At 36.8% G+C, this 26,956-nt stretch overlaps 1 protein-coding gene and 1 non-coding gene across 2 annotated transcripts; one reads left to right on the top strand and one right to left on the bottom strand.

The window, feature by feature from the left end:
* Positions 1-2,075: 2,075 nt before the first annotated feature.
* Positions 2,076-2,146, bottom strand: TRNAG-CCC. Its single transcript has one exon. It is a non-coding gene; the product is annotated as a tRNA-Gly (tRNA).
* Positions 2,147-6,923: 4,777 nt separating this feature from the next.
* On the top strand, positions 6,924-20,502 carry LOC121420083 (vacuolar protein sorting-associated protein 26C-like). The gene is made up of 7 exons (XM_041614615.1): positions 6,924-7,087; positions 11,271-11,414; positions 12,072-12,221; positions 14,496-14,651; positions 16,881-17,058; positions 17,691-17,816; positions 20,138-20,502. The coding sequence occupies exons 1-7, from the start codon at positions 7,031-7,033 to the stop codon at positions 20,218-20,220; spliced, it is 894 nt and encodes a 297-aa protein (XP_041470549.1). The 5' UTR covers positions 6,924-7,030; the 3' UTR covers positions 20,221-20,502.
* The last annotated feature ends 6,454 nt before the right edge of the window (positions 20,503-26,956 follow it).

Here is a 26,956-nt window from a genome sequence, read left to right as displayed (position 1 = left end):
GTTCATTCATTTTCATTCATTATTGGTTTCTGCAACACTTTTTCATGAACATATTAAAGCCTGTGTATAGCTTTGGTAAAGGGTCAATAATGTGATTGATAATCGAATATCATCTAATATGACAGTCTTACTGAAGCGTAGAGACCGTTAGATATTTTTCCAACTGCACTTCTCTCAGAAAATTTCAAATATTCAAATCTTGGATATATAGCGCCCTCTCTCGGCGATGCTTGTTTTAAATTAAAAAATGGGCATTCAAGCACTTATCTTATAAATTTAGTGATTAGATATCCAAAAGTTACAGACAAAGAACATATCTTGAAAGTTTCAGCCCATTCCATGATTTGGAATAGGATTTAATTGAAAGACAAAAACACACAGATATTTTAATTTGATCGGGTGACCCGATAAAGTTAAATTTCCATGTAAAATCGCAAAATTTATCATGTAAAACACATTTTCATTTCATATCCTCCACATCATAACTGTTATAGGGCATATCCATTCATATTAGCTAGCAATGAATTGGAATAGTGATAGGTGCATTTTGGTGGATTTACCAAAACTATACACAAGCTTTAACAAAGAAAATACAAAAATAATATACATATAACTGACAAGCAAAACATACCCCCCAAAATGCATTTTCTATTAAAACATCGATTATTAGAAGCTTGCAGGGGTTGCCACTATAAGCTAAGCTTGACTGCGTGGCAACCCCAGAAAACGATAATTATTCTTACTACATTATCTTAACGTAAGTGAACGGGGCTAACCATGCAAAAAAATATCACAACCAGATTGTAAATTTTCTTTAACGTTCATAGTATTGGAAAACATATGGGGGCTGAAGCACCCCGCCCCCTGCCTCTGAATGGTTTAATTTCAATTGGTCTAATATCTATTCGTCCAATTACCAACTCGTCTACTATCATTTGGTCAACCGTCATTTCGTCCTCTGTCCACATGGTCTAATTGCCATTTCGTCCACTCACCATTTTCAATATAGTAACCAGTTGGTCCAATGGCCATTTAGTCCATATACCATTTGTTCTAATTGGACTAAGTGTTAATTAAGCGAAATGAATGAAAATAAAATGGGTATTAGACGAACTGGTTATAAGACGAAATGGTCCGACAGACGAACTGGTGATTAGTCGAAGTGATAATTAGATCAAATGGTTGTTGGACCAAATGGTTGTTCGACGAAAATGTAGTAAAACTATATCAGATGTACAATTAGATGTATCATAAGAATTGTATTAAGATAGAGCATGCGGTGAGTGAACGAGCTGGCAGTAGACGAATTGGCAATTTACCCTTCGAATTACCTTTACCCTTACCGAATGTTATACAACATTTGAAACACCAACGACGAGGTGTTTACCTTGATTGATTAATACTTAAAGGACAAGTCCACCCCAACAAAAACTTGATTTGAATAAAAAGAGAAAAAATCAACAAGCATAACACTGAAAATTTCATCAAAATCGGATGTAAGATAAGAAAGTTATGACATTTTAAAGTTTCGCTTCATTTCACAAAACAGTGATATGCACATCTCGGTCGGTATGCAAATGAGGGAGTAGATGAAATCACTCACTCACTATTTCTTTTGTATCTTAATATATGAAATATTTTGATTTTCTTGTCATGTGAAATGCAGTTTCATTCCTCCCTGAACACGTGGAATTCCATTATTTTAACATTTTGTGCTTTTTAAGAAATGTTCAGTACTGTCTTGTCTGATTTTTCTCTATTGATTCAAATCAACATTTTTCTGACGTGGACTTGACCTTTAAATGCAAAATATGTGTGGCAATTTGACTGATGCTTAAATGCTATTTATTTGGTCGATGAGAATTATCTGTTAAAAAAATGTCCGTTTTGCAGATATTTCAGCTTGCTTATACCGCGCTGATCCGCGGACCAGTCCGAGGCTCATCCGTAAAAATGACGCGGGCTAAAATAGCACGAACACGCCATGCCCGGGCTTTTTGGGTGCACCATACCAGCCCCATCCGTTATGTGCCCGAGGATTTGAATGGGTGATCGTAAAAGACCGACAAAAATAATGCACTGTCGGGGAATCGAACCCCGGTCACAAGAATGGGAATCTTGTATGATACCACTACACTAACAGTGCTCCCTTGACAAATTTGCTGGAGTCTAATCAAAAGATAGCTTCATTTCCTTAATGCTCTCGTGTATTATTCATGCAATTGCATGGATGCACACACTAGCGTACCTAAGGGGGGGGACTGCCCCCCCCTGACGAGTCACAACTCATGCCTGGAGGACGTACCCCTGCCCCCCCCCCCCCGACGAGAAAACAGACGTGTACCCCCTCTTTTGAACTTAAAGACCTTTTTTTCCCCTTTTCTTTTTGCTTGTCTTTTTTTTTGTCTGGTACGAAATCCTTTATTTGTGGTTGAAGACCTTTTTCTTTTTTTTCCTTTTTTTGCTTGCTTGTCAATTTTTTGCGGACGAAATATCTTCCAAAAAATGCACTATCAGCAAAATTAAAATGTAAAATTATTTTCGGGTATCTTGGGACGAGCCTACTAGTATATCATTTCGATTATAGAATCCAACAAATCTACTGGCTGATTGTGGCGTTTGATAAATACTTTTTTTAGAAACTGTGTCCTTATTAACAAGTTGTAAATGTCGTTTTAATTTGGAAATATCCCCCAGTGGCAATAACAGTTGTCAGTAGAACTGCAATTTAATGTTTAAGCTGTATCAATATACACAGGTTTGCACGTCCAATTTCATATAGGAGTCACTTAAAGGGATGGTCTGGGCTGAAAATATTTATATCTTAATACAGAAAGTAGAATTCACTGAGCGAAATGCCGAAAATTTCATCAAAATCGGATGACAAATGATAAAGTTATTGAAGTTTAGAGTTTAGCAATATTTTGTGAAAACAGTTGTCATGAATATTCGTTAGGTAGGCTTATGATGTCACATCGCCACTTTCCGTTTTCTTATGTTATTACATAAAATTGTAATATTTTCGTTATTTCATACTTCTGTGCATAATACGTCTCCGTTATAATGAAATAAGTTGCAGCAATAAATATCTAATGCACTAAATCAGTTGTCAATCCAATTTTTCTAGTTCTTGGAGGAAATTTTTTGAATAAACCTATTTTCATGTAATAAAATACAAAAGAACAAGTGGGGATGTGACATCATCAGCCCACCTAATGAATATTCATGACGACTGTTTTCACAAAATATTGCTAAACTTTAAATTTCAATAGCTTTGTTATTTGTCATCCGATTTTGATGAAATCTTCGGCATCTTGCTAAGTGAATAATACTCTATTTATTAAGTTACACATGCTTTCAGCTTGAACCATCACTCTAAATGTATTAAATTGCATTTAAATTCACGCGTTATCATTTTCCCGGAGATATCGGTCATTCAAATTTTAAAATCAGACAATGGGATTCATTTGAAGAGACTAGAATTCATTATTATCATTTAAATAAATTTATGGTTAAGGCTATTTTAAATTTGATCATTTCAATATTTGTCATGTGCTTTTGATTTCATTATAAGGCAAATTAAAGAGGTACTTTAATGGTCTTACAAATTAATGAATGTACTTTTTTTTATTAAAAATGAAATTCAGGAATTACGCATTCAATTTAGTCAATAATAATCAATGACCGATAGGATTGCTTGAACAATCAGTTTCATTTTTGAGAGTTCAACTTTGTTTTGCATGGCATCTGTATCTATTATGTAAATGTATAATATATATAATTATATATATAAATATAAAATTAAAATAAAATTATTGTGCATATTGTGGATAAATAAGTGTTTAGCCAAAATTTTAATTTTCCACAATTTCCCTAGTTTTCATTATAAACAAACTTTTTTGGGCATCATATGCAAAGGGTTTTGCCTTTTTAAAAAGGTATTAAGGAAATTTTATATTATTCCTTTTCATCCGACAATAATTGTGTGGGCATTTTCATGAATGTATGTTCTTTTTAAGTTTATTACAAGTCCCACCAAGGGCAAAAAGATTTTTCTAAGGGGGATTTTGTCGAAATTTTATCAACTAAAAAAACATACTGCAAAATTTATTTATTTATTTATTTATTCACGTTTTCTTTAAAAGACAGGGTAGTCCCATTCAGGCGCGTACGCAGGATTTTTGAAGGGGGGGGGGGGGGTTCGAGCTGATTTTTTTTAAAAATCTCCCGCCCAGTCTCTAAAAAGTGATGAGCGGGGGGGGGGGGGGGGAAACGCCCTCTTTTTGTCCTTACAATTTCTTGCGTCATACATTATTATGTAGGGGTACCGTGCGTCTACCAGACCGACCTCTGGGGAGACAAGCAAAAAAAAAAAAAGGAAAACGAAAAGGGGGGGTTGGGGTTTGAACCCCCTAACCCCCCCCCCTTGCGTACGCGCCTGGTCCCATTCAAGCCAAAAGGCCTGATTTACAAGGGAGCCCTGTCAAAGTGTACATACATGATTTACATAACAAATACAGAAATAAACAATAAACACAGTGAATGAAAATAAATAAAACAACGCTTTTCATAGAAAAAATCATAAATGAAATGAGTATAAAACAACGAAAATAATATATAAACACAAAGGCAAAGCATGATGGGCAAGTACAAGTAACGAAAAAAAAGAACATGATAAGACAATGGTCATTATGATTACTTATAGGAAATCTGTTCAAAGGATCTGGTCTTGCCTAAGGCGTCTTTTGAAGATTTGGAGGGAAGGGGATGTTTGAATATGAAGTGGTATAGGGAGTTGAAAAGTTTGGTTACAATATATGAAAATGAACGTTTTTTGTTATCTGTTTTGGGCTTGGGAAGGTATAACTGATTGGTAAGAATTTGTCGAGTAGGGTAGATGGTATGACGGTAAGCTTAATTAGTCTCCTGAGATATGGAGGGGATAATCCATTTAATACCTAAACTAGAACGCGATATTGATAATTAAATCTCGTGTGTACGGATTGCAACTTTATCGACGTCATTTAATTGTTCAAGGAATTAAAAATTCAACAAGGAAAAAAAGGTCCCAAATTGCATATGCATAACACATTCCAGTATAAAAAAAAATGTGCCTCTCAAAAGTGGATCCGCCACTGACATGTCCTTTTTATACATAATTTCTCAACTTTATTCAATTTCATGGGTAATCCTCTGTATGTCAAGCATGGCATATTTAGAAGGGATATGGCTCCATACCACCAACCGGTGCCTACTTGGCGGCCTTTATTCTCGAAAAAAAACCCGTAGTATATACTGAAGTACATATAGCATTAATTCAAATATTACTAACAGCAAAGTTAAGCCTACACATGAAATATGATTGCCGAATATAGAGTCAACATATTTTAAGTGAGTTATTGTTTAACATCTTAAATCACTAAATGCACTAATTCAAAATATATGCTTGCCTATAAGATAATTCGTTTTACTAAACAGTTGCCACGCCATGAAACGTCTAATTTTGTTTGAATGCCCATTTCTTAATTTCCCTGCACCTATATATATGTACAGTATATAACACTTTTTAAAAAGATGTTGCAAATATCAAATGCACATGTGGAAAAAAAATCATGCCTACTTTAAACGCCTACTATTCCTTAAAATGCATGCTCTTTATAGAAAAAAATCAATGCACTTGAAGTTTTACAGAGATAACGGACCCACATGCGGAAAATGGTTGTGCTTGCGAATGTATTAAATTGCACACAGTTTATCTAAATTCCAGTTTGTTAATTATTTTGCACGGAAAATACATTAAAGTAACAAATAATGAAAAACAATGACAAACTGTCGAAGCGATCATGGCTATCGCAAAATTAAAAGGTCATAACATTAAATTAAATGATTTTAAAACATGAAATTTTGAGCGGGAAATTAACCCTATTATCGCAACAATAAAAATATTCACGTTAAACATGCAATTTACGATATGATGATTACATGAATCAATTATGCTATATATAGAATTGAGATTAATTAGACTACAAGTCAATTATTCTTTTACATTTTACATGGCTTCTTCTATTTTTGTATTCATGTTAAATGCAAGAAGAAATGGAGGGGTTCCCTAAGCAAGATCATGGTGAGTGTGGATCCCTTAAGTAAAAAGAGATGAGAACGAGAGAAAAAAAATCCTCCCAACTTAGTTGATGCAGGCACTGATCCAGGAAGGGGGGGGGCACAAGGGGCACGTACTTCCCCCCTTGAGAAGCAAAGTTAAAAATTTGTGATGTAAAAATGCCATAACTGAAACAAAGGTGTTCCCCCTCTTTTGATTTTTTTTTTTTGCTTGTCAAATTTTTTCGGGTACGAAATATCCTTAGTTTATTTCTGGTTAAAGACCCTCTTTTTCAGGCAATGCGGACATAATGGATGCATGGAGAATGAATAAGAATGAACCAAGATGATAGAGAATGGTGTAGGGCCTATGTATGGGCGAAACACGAGAAGGGGACAGAGAGGGGGGAAACAGGAAGAGTGAAAAAAGGGAATGAGGGCAGATGAAAGCTATATACTGGGTAGACTAAAAGCTTCATTCTCTGTATTTTGGTTGTTCCGCTGAACTACGTTGGCTCCACTCACCGTATGAATGGGGATTACAGTAAAATGTCAGAAATTGTTGAATAAATCCCCAGAAACGACGGTTATTCCTGTCTATATACTGGGAAGGAGCTATATAGGAAAAATGTACTTGGAGGGGAAAAGGGAAGAGAGATAGATGCTAGATGTATCTGGAATCTGGAGGGAGAGAGAGAGGGAAGAAAACATGAAAGAGAAAGGGAAAGGGGGAGATACAGCCAAGATAGAGGAAGGATATATAGAGGCACACACGGGTCGAGGGAGAATGGGGGGGGGGGTGCCCGGCCGGCGACGCTCGTGAAACCGAACACGGCTACCGTACGTACCCGCCCACTGACTGTCCACATCTGAAGATTGAACTCAAATATCGGGTAAAATCAGCCCTAGATTTCACATCTAAGCTATCTAAATGGCGGCTCTAATCGACATTCGTCTCAAGAAAGCCAATAAGATATATAACGAAGGGGTAAGTTTTCAACTTATTACAATACAATTATCTTTCATCATAAAATTGGGCCGTAAAACTTTGTACAGTCCCGCGTGCGGTATTTTATGTCGGTAGATAATTTACATGTCTAAATTGGTCAAAAGTGCAGCCGCTTACATGCTTATCACTCATTCAATGAACAAGGTTATGATTAGCCAGGAGGCTTCTAGAGAGAAAAATCATTTACTAAAGTAAGGTTACTCTTAGACAGCTGGCAGCCGTCTGTTTCGAGGAGTTTTTTAAAATTTTTTAATTTTTTAATTTCTCCTCGTCGACAGACGGCTCGCTAGCGTGTCCCCGCCATTAGGGGAGGTACAACGCAAAATCCCCCCGGCGGGGCTCATCGAATATTTTCTTAAATGAATAACAATATATAAAAAGAAGCTTTCCAAAATGCAGCTTGTTATTTCCTCTAGGCTTTGATTGGCATTTAAGTGGTGAAAATTCAATTGAAAAGGAACAAAAACAGTGACTTTCCTCGGCTGTCGTGTCGCTCCCAATTCACTCGTTCCTCCGAAGTCGATAATGTACACAAACATATGAGGTGGGATGAACTTCCGGGTCAACTGCTTATCGAAACCGTTGGCCAATCAGATCATCTCTTTTACGTCAGGCTTATGAATATTAATTTTCTTTTCCTTTTCAACGTTTGCTCGCCCTGGCACTGTATACGTGGTATATGTGTGACGTAAAGGTCATGGGGCGGAGTCTAACTTTCGCCGGCCACTTTTCATGAATAATTCATTACCAAGATGGCTGCCCACTCTCCGAGTCGCAAGTGTCAACTTTTAGAGACAATCCTCTGAATGCCAGTTTCAAAGCGGGAATTTAGGGTAAGAAACTGTCATCACTTTAACATTATCACCTAAAGGTGCATATAAATGCACTGTTTGTGTAAAATATCACGGTATTGAGGAGAAAAACAAGAAATTAGCCGTGGCCATTGAGCCCCCGTACAAACGACGGTTTAACTTCGGTCTATGTATTTGGTGACTGAAGCCAACGAAGTTCAGCTGAACAACCAACATAACAGAGACCGAAGCTTTTGGTCTAGGTTACTCTTAGACAGCTGGCAGCTAGCAGCAGCCGTCTGTTTCGAGGAGTTTTTTAACTTTTTTTTTTATTTCTCATACACAGACGGCTCGCTTTCGTGCAGCCACCATTAGGCATTTAGGTGACTTACAATGCAAAATCCCCCCGTCAGGGCTTTTCAATTTTTGTCTTTAATGAATAAAAATTTTGAAAATTAACGTGACCAAAATGCAAATTTATATTCCCTCTTGGCATTAATTGCCAAAAAACAGAGAAAAATGAAGTTAAAAGGAGCAAAAACAGTGACTTACCTCGGCTGTCGTGCAAATTCACTTCCCCGTTTTATCCGATCTTAAGTACATAAACATATGGCCATTGAGTCCCCTGTACAGATCGCGCTAGAACTTCGGTCTCTGTATTTGGTGAGACTGAGAGAAGCCAACGAAGTTTAGCTGAACAACCAACAAAATAGAGACCAAAGCTTTTGGTCTAGTTACTCTCAAGTCTCAACGAAGCCAGGTCTTCCTTTCGCTTGCGTCGCGTAATGTTGGGGAAGAACAATAGCCTAGCCCTAGGAAACAAGATGGCGGCGTAAACATTGGGCAAGTCTCTTCCGTCTTTTCATGATATTTTTCTCATTTTTTGATGAATTCTTGTTTAAAAATAAAATCCATAGTGTAGAAATGTCGGAAATGAAGTTGTATCCCATGTACATGATTTAGGCAGGGCTAGATCTTTTAGAAAGAAAGGAGAAATCTCAGGGGCGAAAGTTTCAGGTTTTTTGGTACCCAGTACACACAAATGAATAGAAAGGAAGACCTGGGGAGCGTTTCATGAAGGGAGTTTGTCCGACAAGTTCTGTTTTATCCGACAATTACTATAGTAACAGTACCTCTCAGCCAATCAGAGTCAAGGAAAGATGTCAGATCTGACAACTTGTCGGACAAAAATGTTGATGAAACGCTCCCCTGGCTTCGTTGAGAGTTAACCTTACATTAGTAAATGATTTTTACTCTCTAGAAGCCTCCTGGTTAGTTATGATACCGCTCATCCGAAATGCCGTGCACAAGGCAGATAACCTTGTTTTCAGTTACTGAGTTAGGACTCCCTGTATGGAGAAATAAGATTGGCAATGCATGTTGACGTTTGGCTTATTCAGATATTTATTTTCAGAACTTGTTTTGGAGATTAATAAATTAAGTAAGGCTAAAATAAATGCTTGATGTTTTCACATTCACAGCACTTTAGACTGATCTAACGATGTCAGATCTAATGTTTACAAGTAACATGTACAGCAATTTATTCCAGAATAGAGGATCTATAACTTTGCTCTAAATCAACATGATTAAGTACACTTTGGTGAAAATTAAACTCTAGACCCAATCTTTATAAATTAAAATGTAAAAGTAGATCTACATCATGTAGACTAGATCTAAGCCTAGGCTAGAGATTGTTTTGTGTAATTCAGACCACTGCACTTTCCACCAATAGAGGGCTCACACAAAAATATCCTCAAATTGCAATCTGGAACTCCGGAACAAGTTGAGTCATATTTTATCCACCATTCACAAATCTGAGTTAGCTCCAATCTAAATATATGTAAATCTATTTCATGAAAGGTTTCCCAACTAGAATCACTTGACGTGATATCGACAGAAAGAGCATGCAAGACGTAGCCCTTAGTCACAAAATAGCATAATACCGGTATTCAAAAAGCATAATCATGATTAAACTGCAATTATTGTGATGAATAGGGATATAAATCAAATGAAAATAACAGCGGATGCTAATATGAATCATATAAACTCAAAGCTAAATGAAAGTAGTTGCAGTAAAACACTGATTTTGTGAGAAAGTCTGTAAAACCAAGGTTAAGTACTATATCATCATGGATCTAGATCTGGTACAGATAAACTGAACTGTGTGAAATCATAAAATCTAAGCTGAAAAACGATCACACTGAAGATCGCCAACACAGAAAGGCATACGTGGGACAGTGCATATTATTGCTGGAATAAAGACCCAACGGATGTGCCCGAATCCGTGTTTGTTTTGCTTATTTCTCAGCAATTACACAATTTCTTCCAGAATCCTTTGGCACTCAATGGCACATATTTTTTATTCGTACAAACAGACACTTGGGCGGTCATTATATTGGATTCTGTAAAAAGTCATTTTGAGATCATTACCACAACTGGCATTTATCTTTAACCCATAGAGACTGGAGCATTCAATTTGCCGAGAAAATGAAATTATGAATAATTTATTTCATGATTTGAAAATCACATGATCATGGACGTTGAGATGGGTACATACGTGTACCCCCGGATATCAGATTTTAATTGTTTACGGAAGTAAGCCAGAAAAGTTTCTTAATTGAAATGATGATAATATGTTTACGAAGATTTCAAACACCATCAAAATATGGTGTAAATAATCTTCCAATACCAAAATGTATGGGCATTTTCACCATGTAGGCCTATTTCTGTAGAATCAAGAAAATAAGTGGGAACTGTTTTATGTAAATTTATGCAAAATAAGGATCAGGTTGCACCAGTGATCAAGCCGAAACAGAAGCTTCCAAGTGCCCTCAAGATGCACACAGCATGCACATAATTTGACCTCACTTGCAAATTGTACTTCTAATTTTCAAAAGTTTATTATTCGAATCTGAACCACACCCAAAGTACACATTTTACAGTATGTCTGTAGTTATAAGAGTTTATAAGAAAAAAGATGATTGCTTTTTTTTCTGAAGGATGTACTTGCAGGAGTGATTGTCATACAAACAAAGACTGAGTTTCAACATCAAGGAATAATCATACTCTTAATTCTTATTTCCAAAAGTTTATTATTAGAATCTGGACCACACCCCAAAATACACATTTTGCTATATATATGCCTGCAGTTATTCGACTTTATATGAAAGAAAAATATTTTTTCTGAAGGATGTCCTTGCAGGAGTGATTGTCATACTAATTAAGACTGAGTTTCAACATCAAGGCATTCTTATTTCCAAAAGTTTATCACTCGAATCTGAACCACACCTAAAAATACATATTTTACAATATAGGCCTGCATTTATTAGACTATGAGAAAAATATAATTGCTTTTGTTTTTATTTCTGAAGGATGTACTTGCAGGAGTGATTGTCATACAAACAAAGACTGAGTTCCAGCATCAGGGAATAACCTTGGTCGCAGACGGATCAGTTAATCTTCAGCTCAGCAGTAAAAGTGTTGGTCACTTTGAGGCATTTTACAACTCTATCAAGGTAATGAAAACAATTAATTTGCAGTTTATGATATAAGTAAAGTCAAAGTTCACCTTACCAGATAAAGCAGATAAATGTAATACTGTAGGGAAAATATTTGGGAAGTTTTGATGGAAATCCTTCATTTCATACAGTATATTTTGAAAGGTTTCAGTTTCTGATTCCCTCATATACCCATGGTAGATTGTACCCCCCATATTCAACTTTCAGTTTTGAAAAGTAGCATTTTTCAAAAATTCATAATACATGACACAGGAATGGACTGTTTAATGCTGCTGATGCCACTGGTACTACTACTCATACTATTACTTTTACTTGTATTTTTACTCTAGTAGTAGTAACTAGTAGTAGAAGAAGTAAAAGTAGTAGCAGCGGTACAACTACTACTTCGACAACTTTTACCTTTCCTTTTATACTTTTCCTACTTTACTAGTACTATTAAGACTACTGCTAATACTACTACCATTATTACTACTACATGTACCTCTACTACCACTTCTACTACTACTTCTATTAATACTACTACTGCTTCTACTACTTTACATCTGAGATGATGATATTACATATATATATATATGAATGGTAATGATAAAAATGCATTGTAGTGGAATGACACACGTCGCGAACCTTTCTTTTTATCTCTCTCTCGCTGTCCAGCCCATTCAACTGCTGACGGTTACACTTAATGCTGCCAAGCCAGGCAAAATCCCAGCGGGAAAGACGGAAATACCCTTTGAAGTGCCACTGAAAGCCAAACTCAACAAAACCCTCTATGAAACATACCATGGTGTGTTTGTCAACGTTCAGGTCAGTATTTAGCATGCAAGTTCTGGTAACAGTTCTTTCAATATGTTGACTTTCATTTATGTTATTAAATGTTATTATACACGTTTGTCATGATGTTGCATTATTTCTTCCTGTTGGAAAGTAACAACTGAAAGACTGTCTCTTTGAGACAGTAACGATTCGAACACATTCCTTGCTATTGAAATTTGTTCTTGAGAAAGAATTAGAAAAATAGGAGGAGAAAGGAGGAAAAAGAAGGTGCTTGAGAATTAGAAGGAAGAAGAGAAGGAAAATAAGGATAGGGAGGAGGAGGAGAAGAAGGGAAAACAGGAGAAAACGAGGAGGGACAGATGAATTTTGAAACAGGTTTAGGAAGAAGGAGAATGATGGAAGAGTTCCTTGACACGCTGTATGTTATTAAAGATCAATGTTGACCTTACCTAAGTAACCGTTTTCAAATAGACTGTGGGATGGACAAGGAAAATGTCTCTCGTTTTTCATTTCCGTGGGGCGGCAAATGCAACCACGGTCCTTGGACATGATAATATGTAAAATATTATGAGTGAATACATGCAACATGTTGCCATCGCTAAATTCTGCTCCTGACCTCAAAATTAAAATAATAATATGCGAAATCGTACCATTGATTCGACTGGAAATTCCGCCATTCATCCCATGTGTTAAGGACTCCCGCAAACGCACGCAAACGTCTACAATGCATATAACCTCGTTCGCGTTTATTTTTTATTCGTTGTAGAATATACGATGGCGGATAAGATGTCGTCGTCTTCGTCGTGTTTTGACAGCGAAAATGATGATTTACCAATAGCAAATGTATGCTACATGCACGTCTTACACAAGGAAAGAGGGCCAGTAAATTTCTTCAAGTAAAGAGCTAGAACAAATTTAAGCCTTTGCTACATTCGTTGGTGTAGACTACCTGGGACTTCAGAATAAAACTAGTTATTCGTGCAGCAGAGAAGTTTGCGATTGACTTTCATGCAGCCCGGCCCAGGGAGCAGTGGCTTAACAGGGGCCGGGGGGCAAGCTGCCCCTGGTGGAGTTCACCGGGAAATTAAAGAAAGGGAAAAGAAGAAAAGGGGAGAAAGAAAGGGAAAAAAGAGGAAAGGGAGAAGGGAACTAAGAAAAGACATAAAAAGTGAAAACTGGAAAAGGAAAGAAAGAAGAACAGTTAGATTGTCATGAAAAAGTGATTTATTAAAAAAAAACCAACTCGAGGTGTACCCCCTCTTTTGAAAGTAACGCGGTACATCTATATTTATTTTGATCCATTCGGATCTTGCTGAAATGCTTGTCGAGCTGCATGCAAGTCAATCGCAAACAGCTCTGCTGCACGAATAGCTATTTTTATTCTGAAGTCCCAGGTAGTCTACACCAACGAATCCAGCAAAGGCTTAAATTTGTTCTAGCTCTTTACTTGAAGAAATTTACTGGCCATCTTTCCTTGGGTAAGACGTGCATGTAGCATACATTTGCTATTGGTAAATCGTCATTTTCGCTGTCAAAACACGACGAAGACGACGACATCTTATCCGCCATCGTATATTCTACAACGAATAAAAAATAAACGCGAACGAGGTTACATGCATTGTAGACGTTTGCGCGCGTTCGCGGGAGTCCTTAACACATGGGGTGAATGGCGGAATTCCAGTGGAATCAATGGTACGATTTTGCATATTATTATTTTAATTTTGAGGTCAGGAGCAGAATTTAGCGATGGCAACATGTTGCATGTATTCACTCATATTATTTTACATATTATCATGTCCAAGGACCGTGGTTGCATTTGCCGCCCCACGGAAAGTCACAATTTTAGCGACCATCCCACAGTCTAAAAGGGCATAGGCTGGTTTGAGCATGGGCAGGTTGAACGAAAGTGGTATGGGGGGTGTACATCTTGGGAAGATAGAACTAAAGTGGTATGGAGATGCACATCTCGGGGGAGGTAGACCTAAAGTTATAAGGGGGTGCACATTTTTGGGGAGGTGGAACTAAAGTGGTATGGGGATGCACATCCTGGGAAGATGGAACTCAAGTGGTATGGGGGTGCACATCTTGGGAAGATGGAACTAAAGTGGTATGGGGGGTGCACATCTTGGGGAGGTGGAAATAAACTTTTTATTAAAATCAGCTGTTGAAAGCGGAAGAAGGGGTAAAAATTTTGTTTAGCTTGCCAGTTTCGGAACTCCTCTGCCTCAGCGGGAGGGTGCACCCCCCCTAACCCAGCCTATGCCCTTGGTTACCGGTAGTTTTGTTTTTTGTTTATGATCACAGTACACCTTGAAGGCCCAGGTGAAACGCTCTCTCCTTGCCAAGGACCTGGTGAAAACGATAGAATTCATCATTGAATACAGGGACCAGAAGGTCAAAGCGGAACTCAAGCCTGTACCATTTACCATCACGCCACAATCCCTCCAGAACGTCAAAGACGTGAGCATTAAATTCTTATCATTTCTAGATGTTTATTCACTTGTTTTACTTCTTGTGGAGCGTTGTTTGTGGCCCAGTGGATTAGTCTTCTGACTTTGAAACAGGGTTTCGAATCACAGCCACTCCCTTGGGAACTCTGCAGGACAGCTTTTTGCTGGTAAACGCCAAGCTGGTATATAACCAATTACCTAGGAAACATTTTACGTCTAGGTTAATCAATCATAGTGGCTGATTTTAAAGACGACAGATATTACTCTCAGGCCTTTTTACCAAAGTGGAGACAATGGCAGAGTGGGGATTCGAACTTGGTCTCTTGCGATTAGGAGTCCAATGCTCTAACCACCAGACCACATGTGTAAATTCATGTGCCCATTGTTCCAAGGGAAATGCATTCTTTTTCAATTGTCATAGGTAATTGTATTATGTATTCTTTAGCTGGAGAAAATGGTGATAACAAATGAGAATAATAATAATAATAATACCACACAAGCTAAGACCATGTCAATTTGATCTAATTGGTCTACAGTACTCTTGGTACAATACTCACTTTAAAGGTAAATGCCAGTTGTGGTAAAGATATCAAAATGAATTCGTACAGAATCCAATGAAATGACCACCAAATTGTCCGTTTGTATGAATAAAACGTATGTGCCAAAGGATTCTGGAAGAAATAGTGTAATTGCTGAGAAATCAGCAAATAACCACAGGATTCGGGTAGAGCGTCGGGCCCGACATTCAAAGCAATAATTATACACTGTCCCACGTGCACTTATCTGTGTTGGGGATCTTCAGTCTGAACATTTTTCAGTGTAGATTTCAAGATATCACAAAGTTCAGTCTATGCAACTGTACCAGATCTAGATCGTCGGTGATATACTGACAATTAAGCCTTGTTTTACAGCCTTTCTCATGAAATCAGTGTTTACTGCAACTACTGGAATAGATGTAGTCTAAATCAATCTAACATTATAGACTAAATGATATATGACCAAGTGGATATTTATATAATATTGACTGGCCTTGAGGGGAACATCAAATATATTGCCAGCAAAAGAATCATATTGGCCCGAGTCTTTAGACGAGGGCAATATGGGTCTTTTAAGGGCAATATATTTGATGTTCCCCGAAAGAAGAGCCAGTCAATATTTTTATTATCATCCAAATCAGATATCTAGAGCAAAAATCATGATAATGGGGATAGTTCTTTTAAAAATAGGGTTATTTTGTGTCATGTTAATATCGGTCTAGGCTCTGCACTTTACCATTATGACATACTTGCAAGCGCTCGGATCCAGCGTTGACTTTATTATAACGTATATTGTGGTGCGCGGATCCTTATGAAGCGTATCTCTTTATACGCATCCACAAATGCCCGGATGTGAGACCAGGGAAAATACAAAGGTATATTTTGCGTCGTCTCTGCATGCAAAGTAAATACGCGCATTGAGACCGAGGAAAATACAAACAATATACCTACCCTTCCCGATATTCAGAAAATGTAGGGCAATACGGTTTTGTAAATGACCAGCTCAGATGTCTGATACGGGTGATAATATACAAAATGGGTATATTAAATGTGGCCTAACTTCAAATAAAAAACCTGTAAATGGGCCAAATGGAAATTAGACCAAACGGAAAATAGATTGGTGATTGATTGGTGGTGATTTTTTTTACCTGACTGCTAAGAAAGCATGAATGCCTGTAAGCAAGCAACCAGAGGACCGACGGCTTAAGGTCCTCTCCGAAGGACCTGGTACTGAGGATTAATGCCTTACCAAAGGGCACTAGCGCACCAAGTGAGAATCGAACCCGGGTCACCGGAATACGAATCCCCCGCTCTACCGACTGAGCTATCGCGCCTCCTCCCTTATCAACACAATGAGCATGATATTCTATAGACCAAAAGCTTCGGTCTCTGTTATGTTGGTTGTTCAGCTGAACTATGTTGGCTTCACTCAACATAGAAGGAATGGTTGTGCATAATCTAGGATTACACCATGTTGGATGATGAAGACCGGAAATTGTATGAAGCGAATGTAATAATGTTGACCAATGCTTATTCCAGGTGATTAGATTCAATAAATGAAGTGAGGTCAGAATAGAAATTTGATTGATTTTTTCCAATTTAAGCTTTCACAGGATTTATCTCGCTTAGCACATATGGGGGTTTATTTGCAATTGGTCCAATGCCAATTCATCCAATTACCAACTTGTCTACTATCATTTCAGAAAACATCACTTCCAAACTTCTCCATCAAAGGGAGACTCGACTCGGCGAGCTGCTGCATCAAGAACCCTCTCACGGGTCATGTGATCATCGAGCAGTGTAACGCACCAATCAAATCGGTGGAAATCCAGCTGGTCAGAGTGGAAACGTGTGGGTGTGCCGAGGGCTATGCAAGGGATGGTAAGCCGACACCCTTTCATAACCTTATTGCCGTTAAATATCTGCATAGGCTTGAACAATATTTCTGAAAAATCGATAAATAATCCACAAGAGTTGCAAAATGGTACACAAGTTCTTTCTCTTTCTCTCTCTCACTCAGTTTTTCATGAATTTATTGTCTCTCATATTATACTCTACTTTCAACCAAGCTCAATATGTAATGGAAATTGATAATAGTTAATATGGAAATTCATTTGAATATTTATGATTTATTTGTATTATCTTTTGCTTGTCTTCAAATTCTACCACCTCCCCCTTTCCCAATGTAAGTTCTAAGTTTTTAAGCTATTTTCACATTTCTGGGGTCAGGAACTTGTAAGCCTTTAACATCATTACGTCACGATAACAAAGTTTCCTCCAGCAAGGAATTCATCCACAGTGTGCTGCACTCGACCCAGGTGAGATAAATGGGTACGGCCCAGCAGGAAGTAATTCCTCAAAAAGCTGTGTGCACTTGAATAAGTAGCCTAGCTTAGCCGGGGTAATACATTATAGCAGGGCCTGCTAGGAGAAAAGTTTTCGGAACTGAAGTTGCTAACCTGGGTAAATATATACTGTTATTATTATTATCATTTTTCATTTTCATTTTGTAGCCACAGAGATTCAGAACATCCAGATCGGTGAAGGCAACATCTGTAGAGGTCTGACGATACCAATGTACATGGTCTTTCCCCGTCTTTTCACATGCCCTACGTTAGCCACTAGTAACTTCAAAGTTGGTAAGATTATTGTTGGTCATAGAATCATGGAAGATTATGATTCTGTTTAAGATTAAAGGACAAGTCCACTTCAATAATTCATTTGAATAAAAAGAGAAAAATCAAACAAGCAGAACATTGAAAATTTCATCATAATCGGATTAAGAAAGTTATGACATTTTAAATTTTTGCTTAATTTCATAAAACAATTATGTGCACATCCTGCTCGGTAAGCAAATGAGGAGACTGATGACGTCATCCACTCACTTTTTCTTTTGTATTTCATTACACGAAATATGAAATATTCTAATTTTCTCCTCATTGTCAAGTGAAACAATCATAAATCATCCCTGAACATGTGGAATTAGCATTGTTTATTACTATTTGGTTCAGTCAAATTGGTCCTTATTGTCAAATCGGAAAAAAATGAAATAATATATATTTCAAACAATAAAAAACAAAAGAAATAGTGACGACTGACTCATCTGCATATCACTGTTTTGTGAAAAGTAAGTGAAACTTTAAAATGTCATAATTTCCTTACTTTACATTTAATTTTGATGAAATTTTCAGCGTTATGCATGTGTGATTTTTTTTTTTCAAATCAACATTTTTCTGGGGTGGACTTGACCTTTAGAACATGACATCTTATGACCCAATGTACATAGTTTTCCCTAGCCTCTTGACATGCCCTCCGTTAGCCACTAGTAATTTTAAAGTTGGTAAGATTGCAAGTATTTGACAAGTATGAAAGGAATGTATAAACATTTTCTAAATGGTCTGCCCCACCCCTCCCCCTCCCACTTTCAAAACGTTTCACGGCCCCTGAAATGGTGCTTTCACTTTCTTTCAGCCACTTATTGTCTGTATGTTTGCAGTAGGTTAACTGTTTCTATTCCTAGGGCTTATAAAAGCTTTTGATTGCCTATGAATTGGGCTTATGGGGCAAAAAAACGTCACACAATTGTGATGTCATATGCTTGATGCCCAGAAGTCAAAATTGTGTAGGGTTCCTGAGCGGAAACTAGCGAGTTTTCACATTTACTATGGAGCCGCTTCCTTTGAAAATGCAAGTCAAATCACAATGGAGCGCCAAGAGGCTTTTGTCGAAAGTTGGTGGACCGGGAGAGCAGCGAAATCTCTTGACTTTGGACATCGACATATTTGCAATTGTTCGTCCGGTGGAAATCTTTGGATGATCTGATTTGGATGATCTGATGTCCCAGTCCACCAACTTTCGACTATAGCCTCTCAGCTCTCCATTGTGACTTCAATTGCATTTTCAAAGGAATCGGTGCATTGTAGAGAGCTGCTCCGTAGTTAATGAGAAAACTCTCCAGTATGAATAGTAGGAGAAATAGATGTAGGAGATCATGAAAATGAATGATCTTAATAATTTCATCATAATTTGTTGCCTTTGATTAAATAAGTGTTTGGTATTGCAAAATGGTAAAAGAGACTAGATTCTGTGCTGCCAGAAGGAGTTTGTAAAAACCCTGGCAGTATTTAGTTGCTTCGCTTCAATTTACGGCTGGTACTAAGCCTAAATTGTGTACCTTGACAGCCAATCACAGCTTGTCATTTAGCATCCATTGTCTCTTCTGGTTATATTATACATGTATATTGTTTTGCTCTAGCATTCTAGTCATTTATGCATTTCATTAGTTATATATATAATAATATAGGCTCAAATATTTTTTTTTCATTTTGTCAACCAATGCTTTTCTTTCATTTACTTAAAGAGGAAGTTCACCCTGAAGGAAACTTTGTTGCAAAAAATAGCAGAAAAAATAGTAAAAAAATGTTGGTGAAGGTTTGAGGAAAATCCGTTAAAGAGTAAGAAAGTTATTAGAACTCAAAGTTTTGGATTTGTGATATCATAAACGAGCAGCTGCCCCATGTGTTATGTAATATAAAATGCATGAATTTCAAATTTTGTATGGTTCCTGATGACTTAATTTTGTTTTCTATTCATGATCGGGTGTGAAATGATTTGTCTATTGATATACATGTACAAAAGGTACAGTGAAAACCATTTTCAATTTTCTGAGAAAAATTACATTTCATAAATTTTTTACCATTCGCTATGTAGGAATACTGCTCGCATATGACGTCAAAAATCAAATAATTCAAATTCTAATAACTTTTTTAATTTTATGAATTTTTCTCAAACCTTCGGCAATATTTTTAATTAATTTTTCTGGTATTTTTACAATAAACTTTCTGTCAGGGTGAACTTCCCCATTAAACTAAAATCGTGATTATGGATTGCTGCCTCGGACATTAAATACATAACCAATCATTTCCTGAGATGTTTTCCTCTTTCTTTGTTATTTCTGCAGAGTTTGAGATCAACCTTGTAGTAGTCCTGCACGATGATCACCTGATAACTGAAAACTTCCCCATCGTTCTGACAAGATTTTGAGGTACAGCGAAAACACCAACTTCAAAGCAACTCCCAGATAGACATGAAGCCCAAAATCATTCAATGTATGACTGTTATTTAAGGCCTTGTCATACACGTTATGTGCAGTCACCTGCAACTCACCCTCAACAGGTTTTGAGCATGTTCAACACTTTTCTGCTTGCAGATCAGACTGGTGTGCGCTCCGGCTGGCAACTCCGTGCGAGATATTGTCGCACGCACCACGAACCGTCCTCTCTGAGCACTTTGATGGGAAAGTTACTTTTGCAGAAAACGCATTTAAAGAAAAGTTGTTTTTTTAATCCAGCAATAAGTGCACCTACAAGGAGAGCAAATTATTTACCAGTGTCTTCGTTAAAAAGTTCAGGTTCCAAAGTTTCATCCGGTATCTTTATATTTTCTTGAAGTTAATTATTTATGCCACAGTTGGCAATGTAACAGAGAGGACGGTTCATGGAATAGATACAGTGCGCTTAACTTTTGCTTCGAAATGCGCAGAGAGGACGGTTCGTGGTGCGTGTGACGATATGTCAATACGGGGGACCTGTGGGTAGGAAAGTAGTCACACCGCAAGGTTTGCACGGAACGGTGTGACAGAGTCTTTAACTTAAAGCCTTATACCTTGCAGTTATCCAGCCATCTTCTAAATGAAGAAACTACAACAGAATATAGGGCAGGGGCGAATCCAGGATTTTCCAAAGGGGGAGGGGGTGCATTTTCCCGATTAAAATTTGTACAGGCAAAAAAAAAGGGTCCTCACTTTCAAAGGGGGGGCATACTTCAATAATAACGGCATATGGTTGCAGTTATCCAACCATCTTCTAAATGAAGAAACTACAACAGAATATAGGGCAGGGGCGAATCCAGGATTTTTTAAAGGGGGAGGGGGTGCATTTTCCCGATTAAAATTTGTACAGGCAAAAAAAAGGGTCCTCACTTTCAAAGGGGGGGCATACTTCGATAATAACGGCATATGGTTGCAGTTATCCAACCATCTTCTAAATGAAGAAACTACAACAGAATATAGGGCAGGGGCGAATCCAGGATTTTCCAGAGGGGGAGGGGTGCATTTTCCCGATTAAAATTTGTACAGGCAAAAAAAAGGGTCCTCACTTTCAAAGGGGGGGGGGCATACTTCGATAATAACGGCATATGGTTGCAGTTATCCAACCATCTTCTAAATGAAGAAACTACAACAGAATATAGGGCAGGGGCGAATCCAGGATTTTCCAAATGGGGGGGGGTACATTTTCCGATGAAAATTTGACAACCAAAAAAGAAAAGTCCTCACTTTCAAAGGGGGGAGGCACACTTCGGTAAAAACGGCATATTTACATTAGAATTTGTATTATGGCCCTCAAAAGGGGGTGGGGGGCAGGCCAGATTGCCCCCCCCCCCTGTATCAGCCATTGATAAAGGGGTGTGATTTAAATGACTTGAATGTACTCCCTTTACATGGTATTACTATTCATAGACAATACTGAGTGCTTTTTACTTCGAGTGATTGGTTAACATTGGTTTGACTTTTAAAAAATCTGAGCTAGAAGGTCACACTTGTCACCTGTGTATGTGATATGTTACAAAAATGAAGCCAAGAAAAAATTGCGTTCGAAAATAATTATTTAGTGCTTCAAAAATTGTTATATAAAGTGACCGGAAACACCATCTTAATTTCATCCCATACACTTATGTGTACTATTTAGGCGTCTGTAAGACACTAATTTACAAATACGGGGTTTGCCTTGTAGTTTTAGCTTTTCATTCTCAATAATGGTTGTTTTCAGGGTTTATTAGTTCTAATACATGCACTTGTATACATGTTTCATCTTGGTTTGATAATTTTTTAAATCGGCTGCTCACAAAGTTAAACAATACCTTTAAATTCAATCTGCCTTAAGATTTTGTGGGAGAGTGGATTATAATTGCTGACACAAGATAGCCAGTTAGACCAAATTCGCAGGATTTTATTTTAACTGAGCACCTTATAATTTTTCAATGAGTTGAAGACATCCCATTATACATGTATAGCAATTCTATATTCTATTTAATCGATCATGAAGTCAAGAAATTGTATTAATGCAAAAGCATTCAGTAATCATTATTCTTGTATAAATTACATAGCTTATAAATTATGCAGCAACACCATGTCATACCTGCTAAATGTTCCTTTTAAATATGAATGTTTCTAATTCTTGAAATGAAATTTGCTGTTTTAACATGTGTGATCCTATTTCAGGAAATCTCTCAGCAATTCGTTCATGTTTCTTGGCTGTCGAGATTGGTAGGTATGCTGGAAATCCTGAACAGTGTCCATGGACTTGTGGGAAATAAAGAGCCTATTATAAAGCCAGATTGAGCCACTATGACTGATTAAACAAAGACAAAGTTGATTAGTTGTAGTGGTTGACCATTTAGATGACCAAATTTACCCTGAGGCAAGTGGAGATTAGAACTCCCAACCACACCCTAAACCAAGCAACCCCCCGTTTTTTTTTGGGGGGGGGGTGGTGGCGAAGGTAGGGTGGTAGCGGTGTAATATTAAGATATAATTTGAAAATAATTTTATTTGTTTTGTAATGATTCATGTAATGTATATTCCATTTTGTATAAAAGAAAGAATATATCAATTTCATTATTCAAAATGCTTTGTCTTATTTCGTTGGTATATAGGAGCACCTTAGAAGTATCTTAATTAATTTCTATGTTTATTGGGTAAACATTAATGATAAATCATTGGCAGATAGAAGAGTAGTAAGATGAGGTGAAAAGACAGAAAGAGAGAGAAAGAGGAGGAGGATGAGAGAAGAAATGGCAAAGAAGAAGCAGAATAAAAACGAAATGAGGAGAAGATGAAGGGCAATGAGAAGAAGGAGAAGATTAGTGAATTAGAAATACATGTAGGAGAAAGATGGGTTGGAGGACGAAGTGGAGTAGAAGGAACATATATTTTTTGAAGATGTATAAATTTGACGATAAGGGACGTGTTGCATAAAAGAGAAACTGGGTTTTTTGGCCAGAGTTTTTTGTTTATTTATTTATTTATTTATTTATTTATTGTTTCATGTGTGTTCACATCATCCACAATCTCATATATGAAAATACAGTGATACATGTTTATTACATAAAGACAATATTACGTAAAGAAAATATTACATAATCTCTCATTAATAGAGCACACAAAGGTCTTGCAACATAAGCTTGAAGCTTGAGTCATTACAAAACCATTATTTTACGCTAACCAGAAAAAAAAAAAAAAAAAAAAACTGATGAAAGGGTATAGATGAATACAGGTACAGGTATATACAATATTTACAAAGAAGTATACAGAGAAGATGACACAAGAATAGAAAGGAGGGTACCCCAATTTATATAAGAATATATGCATAATTTGTCAAGCAAATACAACGACATGAACTATCTTCGAAGAAAACATGATATGCCTACATTTTCATCATAGTTTTGAGATGAGCATGCTCTTAACTGCCTTCTTAAAGGAATATGTTTTACGTGAATTGCGAATACTTTGCGGTAAAGAATTCCAAATATCTGGACCATTATGCCTTATCGACTTATGGGCTAATGCGGTGAGAGGATTGTTTAAGTGTATATTAGATGCCTGTCTTGTGTAGTGTGAGTGAACTGCACTATTCGTTTGAAACATAGAAGTAAAAGAGACCGGCAGGAGTCCTGCGTTATATCGAAACATGAATATGGCAGTTTGAAGAAAATGTATGTCGTCAACTTTCAAACACTTTAGTTTTACAAACAGAGGATTTGTGTGGTCTCTAAAACCAGATCGAGTACATATTCGAATAGCTTTCTTTTGCAGAAGAAGAATATTATTTGTCAAACCCTTGGCTGTTGCCCACAGAATATTGCAGTATGAAATGTAAGGTAAAACAAGAGTATTGTATAGCATCAATAATATATTGGTGGCAACGTAATATCTAACTTTGTACAACACACCGATATTTCGAGAGATTGGTGCACTGATGTGATTCACTTGGTCTTTCCAATTAAGTTTTTCATTGATATATACACCAAGGAACTTCGTACATGCTTTTCTTTCAATTGGGGTGCCGTTTAAGTAAATATTTATTGAATGCTTATCATTAGATTTCCTACCACTAAAATGAATGAAATTCGTTTTCATAACGTTGAGAGAGAGTATATTACTTCTAAACCAAGAATCCAACTTTGGCAGTTCAGAGTTAATTGTACGTTCAAGACTTTTGATTTCACGATGAGATAAGAACACACTTGTATCATCCGCAAATAAAGTATACTTAAAAAGATTAGAAACATCACAAATATCATTGATATATACAAGGAATAACAAAGGGCCTAAGATGGATCCTTGCGGAACGCCACATCTCAGAGACAAGATATCTGACTTAAATGAGTTACAGTAGGTAAATTGTTTTCTCATAGCTAGATAACTTGTAAACCATTTTAAAGCTACACCCCTGACTCCATAGTGTTCCAATTTTGAGAGAAGGATTGTGTGGTCTAGTGTGTCAAAAGCCTTACTAAGATCCATGAAAACACCAATCACATGTTCACCAGCTGCAAGAGCACTGGAAACATGATCATAAAATTTTAACAAGGCAAGATCAGTAGAATGTGACTGCCGAAATCCATATTGTTCAGGATTTAGAGACTTGTGTGTATCCAAGAAGTCATATAGCCTATTATACACAATCCTCTCCAGAACTTTAGAAAATGTGGGCAATATGGAGATAGGTCTATAGTTTGAAACAATATTTACATCATTCTTTTTGTGAACTGGGATCACCTTGGCTAGTTTGAAAGAAGAAGGAAACACTCCTGTTAAGAGTGAGATATTACAAATGTAAACAATTGGTGTCACTATTGAATTAATAATTTGTTTCAATAAAACTGTGCTAATTTCATCATGTCCACAAGAGTGACTAGCTTTAAGCGAACTGACTATATTGAAAATTTCAGCACTGCAAGTCGGTCTGAGGAAAATAGATACTGTAGATGGCTCATGAAGAAAATTTCTATAATTGCACCCGTTCCCAATTATTGTTTTGGCTTGATTTTCGCCAACACTGGCAAAATACACATTAAATGCATTAGCAATATCTTCTGCAGAAGTCAATTCTTTATCCTCAATCACAATTTTCTCTAGGATTTTACTTTTCTCCTGTTTGCATAAAATATCTTTTACAACCTTCCAAGTTGAAGACATATTGCCTTTAGCCTTTTCAAATTTCTTAGAGTAAAACAATTTTCGAGAGCAACGTATAATCGATGTAAGTTTGTTGCGGTATTTTCTGTATTTGTCAATACTATCAGGGGATGGTTTCTTGATACTTCTTTTATACAAACGATTTCTCTTTTTTATAGATTGGAGTATACCAGCAGTAATCCAAGGCCGTTTCCCTTTTTTCTTATCAACTGATTTTATGTATGGAATATGTTTATCAAAATAATAATAGAACTTTTTCCAGAATATTTCAAAAGCTTCCTCAACATCATCACTACTGAGAACATCCTCCCAGTCTTCTGAAATTAAATCAGCATTAAGGCAAGCTACTTTTTCATCGGTAATCTTTCGTGTCATATCACGCCTCCTTGGGAAGTTACCATTTGACTGGTAAGCATTAAGTATGCAAAACACAGGCAGGTGATCAGAGATTTCTGAGTAAAATAGGCCAGACTGAGAATGGCCTTTGATATTCTTTACAAAAATATTATCTAATAATGAAGATGAATGATCACTTATTCTGGTAGGTTTATCAATTGTAGCATGAAATGCATTCGAGTTAAGAATATTTCGAAATCGGACTGAATTTGGACTGTTGCAAAGTACATCAATATTGAAATCTCCCATTACACAAACGGATTTATCGGAATAATTGACAGTTGACATCATTAACTCTAGATCATCCAGAAATGTGACCACATCTGTATTAGGTGGTCTATACACCACACACACAATGAAATTCTTTTCTTTGGGAAGGTCAACCTCAATACATAAACTCTCAGCTGATTCACCCTGGAATGAAAGATCATTCCGGGGCTTAAATGATAGAGAATTTGAGATATACATGAGAAGCCCTCCTCCCCTACCATTCTGTCTGTCTTTCCTAATTTCTTTGTAACCTTCAAGTGTAAAAAGGTTAGGAGATTTATTATTTAGCCAAGTTTCTGAAATGCCTATAATTGAGAAATTGAATCGTAATGAAGATAAGAGCATATTAAAGTTATCATAGTTTTTAGACAGACTTCTTGCATTGCAGTGTAAGAAACTTAGAAAATGTGAGTGTGATTGATCTCCTTGGGGATCATATTCACTGGGTACATAATATTTACAATCAATGTTTTGTTCTAAATGATAATCTTCTAGAATCATTTAAGAGTACAGGAGAATTGTCTATACTCGACATTTCTGCTGGCTGTGAAACACAGGCAAAGATGTAAGAGGTACATAGCGAAAGGAAAAGAGAGAAAGACAGAGAACAATAAAACTAGCCTACAAATAAAAATATATAAGAGTAACAAAAGATACATTTAGACCTTTGGGTAAAGCATACCCTAAAAAGATCAAAACAAAAACAAAAATGTATGGATTAAAAAGTGGTATCCAACCCACTTTTTGTCTACAGTAGTTATGAATATAATATAAAGATACGATAGTAAACCTCTCCTATGAGGTAGGTGTTTACACACACAATACAAAAATAAAGACTTTCATAAAGCTATCTTA

The sequence above is a fragment of the Lytechinus variegatus genome, chromosome 8 (assembly GCF_018143015.1).
Source record: "Lytechinus variegatus isolate NC3 chromosome 8, Lvar_3.0, whole genome shotgun sequence".
Classification (NCBI taxonomy): Eukaryota; Metazoa; Echinodermata; class Echinoidea; order Temnopleuroida; family Toxopneustidae; genus Lytechinus; species Lytechinus variegatus.
The sequence above is the reverse complement of the archived record's forward strand: the minus strand, read 5'-3'. Positions and strand labels throughout refer to the sequence as shown.

Excerpts from the sequence above, each read along its gene's own strand:
- LOC121420083 (XM_041614615.1), top strand. The coding sequence starts at position 7,031 with ATGGCGGCTCTAATCGACATTCGTCTCAAGAAAGCCAATAAGATATAT. Across the intron at positions 7,088-11,270 it reads ATAAGATATATAACGAAGGG|GATGTACTTGCAGGAGTGAT; the intron begins GTAAGTTTTCAA and ends TTATTTCTGAAG. Across the intron at positions 17,817-20,137 it reads CACTAGTAACTTCAAAGTTG|AGTTTGAGATCAACCTTGTA; the intron begins GTAAGATTATTG and ends TTATTTCTGCAG.